Source organism: Arachis duranensis, chromosome 3 (genome assembly GCF_000817695.3).
Source record: "Arachis duranensis cultivar V14167 chromosome 3, aradu.V14167.gnm2.J7QH, whole genome shotgun sequence".
NCBI classification, from domain to species: Eukaryota; Viridiplantae; Streptophyta; class Magnoliopsida; order Fabales; family Fabaceae; genus Arachis; species Arachis duranensis.
The window spans coordinates 27,300,573-27,303,382 of NC_029774.3; the positions used below are offsets into that span (position 1 = coordinate 27,300,573).

General features: G+C 29.7%; 1 protein-coding gene across 1 annotated transcript; it reads right to left on the minus strand.

Moving 5' to 3' along the window:
- Positions 1 to 106: 106 nt before the first annotated feature.
- LOC107478329 (unknown seed protein USP) lies at positions 107 to 2,727 on the minus strand. The gene is made up of 3 exons (XM_016098469.3): positions 2,585 to 2,727; positions 2,247 to 2,370; positions 107 to 928 (listed from the first exon to the last, which is right to left on the minus strand). The coding sequence occupies exons 1-3, from the start codon at positions 2,618 to 2,620 to the stop codon at positions 267 to 269; spliced, it is 822 nt and encodes a 273-aa protein (XP_015953955.1). The 5' UTR covers positions 2,621 to 2,727; the 3' UTR covers positions 107 to 266.
- Positions 2,728 to 2,810: the final 83 nt, after the last annotated feature.

Consider the following 2,810-nt stretch of genomic DNA (forward strand, 5'->3'; position numbering starts at 1 on the left):
ATTCACTCTTTTTTTTTTTTTAATTAATAAACCTATATTTTAATTTTAATCGATGTTAATGTTATTTAATTTCCGTTTTGTACGCATCCGCTTTACACATGCAGGATCATATAATTCAGTACCATAAACCATATATAATACAAGTCGCTAGCCGAAGCTAGAACAGACAGGAACATAATTAGTAAACAAGCGGCAAACTGAAAAGGGCACCTTATTTATTATCTTCACAGAACCCAAAGGTGTGCTTTAACGGAGGCTATTTTGGCTTAATTTTCCATGCTGGAAGTGTAGGCATTATGAGTTGGCAAGTTTGGTACCCACATAACTGCCTTGTTCCCAAGGAAATGGCAAGCAGTGGCGGTTCCAGGCTTCACTTTGAGGAGCTCATAAAGAATGTCGGGATTCATGGCGGAAGTATCATGGTGACAAACTGCCAGTGCCTGAGTATTCGTCCCATCCGCAGCCACCATTGAAACCTGGTACGCTGTGGTTTGATGGATTTCATGACAATAAAACACGACATTTTGGAAATTCAGCCTATGACACATCACTGCTTTGTCTCCAAGATTCTGCACTCCTTCTATGGTGTACTGGTTTTGCTTGTCCAAGAAGGAACTCGAAAGCGGCTGAATGTTCTTCCCCAATTTCGAAACCGAGAAGCCGATCAGTGTTGCCAAGGATTTCGCACAGTATCTCTCTTCTCCATGACCAGCAGGGCTCAATATGCAAACCTCCTCATACGTGTACCCTTCTTTTTCAATGTCTTTATGAATTCTTAGATAAAACCATACACCATAAGGTTGAGCATATGGAATCTTGCTGAACTGCAAGTTCATTGTTTTCCCAGGATAAAGCTCATGTTCGAAGAAAAAGTTCTTTGGGTATTGCGTGTCATCGATTTTCATCGGAAGGTTGTTGATGTTGGCATCTGGGCCATCATGATAGGAAAATAAATTAACATATAGCTCTAAATAGCAGATCATTCACTATATTTGTACCTATTTCTGATCTATATAAAAGGTTACGCTAATGTCAATAAGATTTTTAAAGTAGAAATTTAACATGGATCAACTAAAATTGAGTTTTAAATTACTTGTTAGACAAACAAAGAAGTCTATGTTCTTAGCCAAACTTTTTATATATTTATCATTTTAAACTTTTTATAGATTTATTGTTTTAATTTTTTGAGGAAAAGACATTTTGCCTTTTTTCCAAGATGTGTAAATGACATTCTACTTTTGTTATTTGTAAATAAATAAATAAATAAATTCTTAATTTTTTTATCTAAAAAATAAATAAATCTTTCATTAAGTTTAATTATAAATAAGTCTTTGACTTTTGTAATCAACAACACATAAATTTTTTATATTGAATTCAAACCATTATTAAAAAATCTATGGGTCTCTTATTAAATGCACTGCACTTATATATATTTAGGAAAACTTTTAGGAAAACCAACATATTATCCGCCAATTTCTGCTAACTCTTATTTATATTTGTGTTTCATGGAAGTGTGTTCGTAAATGTGTCTAATAATTAATATATTTTAAATACATATATAAAGAGACATATCCAAAAAATATATCTATAAAGATACTTTTATTAAATACAGTTATAAAAAAATATTTTTATTAGACACATCCATGAACACGCTTTCATGAAACATAATTATAAATAAGAGTTGGCAGAAGTTGACAGATATGCTACGTAGCGGAACCGTAATAATAATAATAATAATAATAATAATAATAATAATAATAATAATAATAATAATAATAATAAAAGGCAACGGACAACCTGATTGACATATGGCATGCTGTGTTATTGCAAAATCCAAAACGGTACCGCACTCAAATAATTTGAATCAAACCAAATAATTATGATTAGTTTATATATACGTAATTACTTAAAATTACTTGATGAACCAAATAATTATCGCTAGGTTTTTTATATATTGACACATATTATTAAATATACAGAAGACTCTGTCTACTTTAACTTTTTAAAATTAATAAGAATTTTTTATTAAAAAAATACTATTTTACATCTGGACGTATAATACAATAAGTATTTATTTTCAAATATGATTTATTAAGATTATCTTATAATTATACTTTTTTAGATATACTTATAGCCGTTTTAATTTTTAATAAAATTTAAATTAAAAATCTATTAAAATATCCCTAAAATTTTATAAAAATACTTTCTGAAAACAAGAAAATATTTTTTTTTCTTATTATATACACCTTCGGTGCCAGGCTTCAAAAGCTCCATGAGAGTAGGAGGAATGGGAGTGTTTGGCCAAACTGCTTGCCAATAACTTTCATCAGCTATCGATTCATGGGCATGATCCGCTCCTACAAGAGCAAGCTGCACCATAAACATATATGATAACAAATTAATTATATATGCACATGTAAAAATTTCTTATTTAGGTACAATGATCTTATACTAACTCATCACTGCATTTTATATTGGTTTTTTTTAATATTAACTATATATAGTATTTAATACTGAAATCCATCAGTTGAAACACCTTATTGTATATATTTCTTCCAAAGCACAAAAGAAGAAGAAAGCTTACACAAAAAAGTGTAACAACAGCACATCGGAACTCCATTTTGTACTTAAGCTAGAGAGCAGGTACTTAAAGCAACATGTATGTGTGAGGATGGTCAATACAATCACAAATCGCTCACTTATTTATAAGGATAATACCATAGTGAATAATAAAATTTTAGTAGAGAGTGAATAATAAAATTTTAGTAAAGAGTGAAGAATATTTTTTTAATTAAAAAATTTAAAAAAAA

What these genes read in the sequence shown, in the direction of transcription:
- LOC107478329 (XM_016098469.3), bottom strand. Translation starts at nt 2,620, where the DNA reads ATGGAGTTCCGATGTGCTGTTGTTACACTTTTTTGT. An exon ending in CTGTTGTTACACTTTTTTGT is followed by an intron (nt 2,371 to 2,584) that starts GTAAGCTTTCTT and finishes TTTATGGTGCAG; the next exon opens with CTTGCTCTTGTAGGAGCGGA. An exon ending in TTTGAAGCCTGGCACCGAAG is followed by an intron (nt 929 to 2,246) that starts GTGTATATAATA and finishes ATGATGGCCCAG; the next exon opens with ATGCCAACATCAACAACCTT.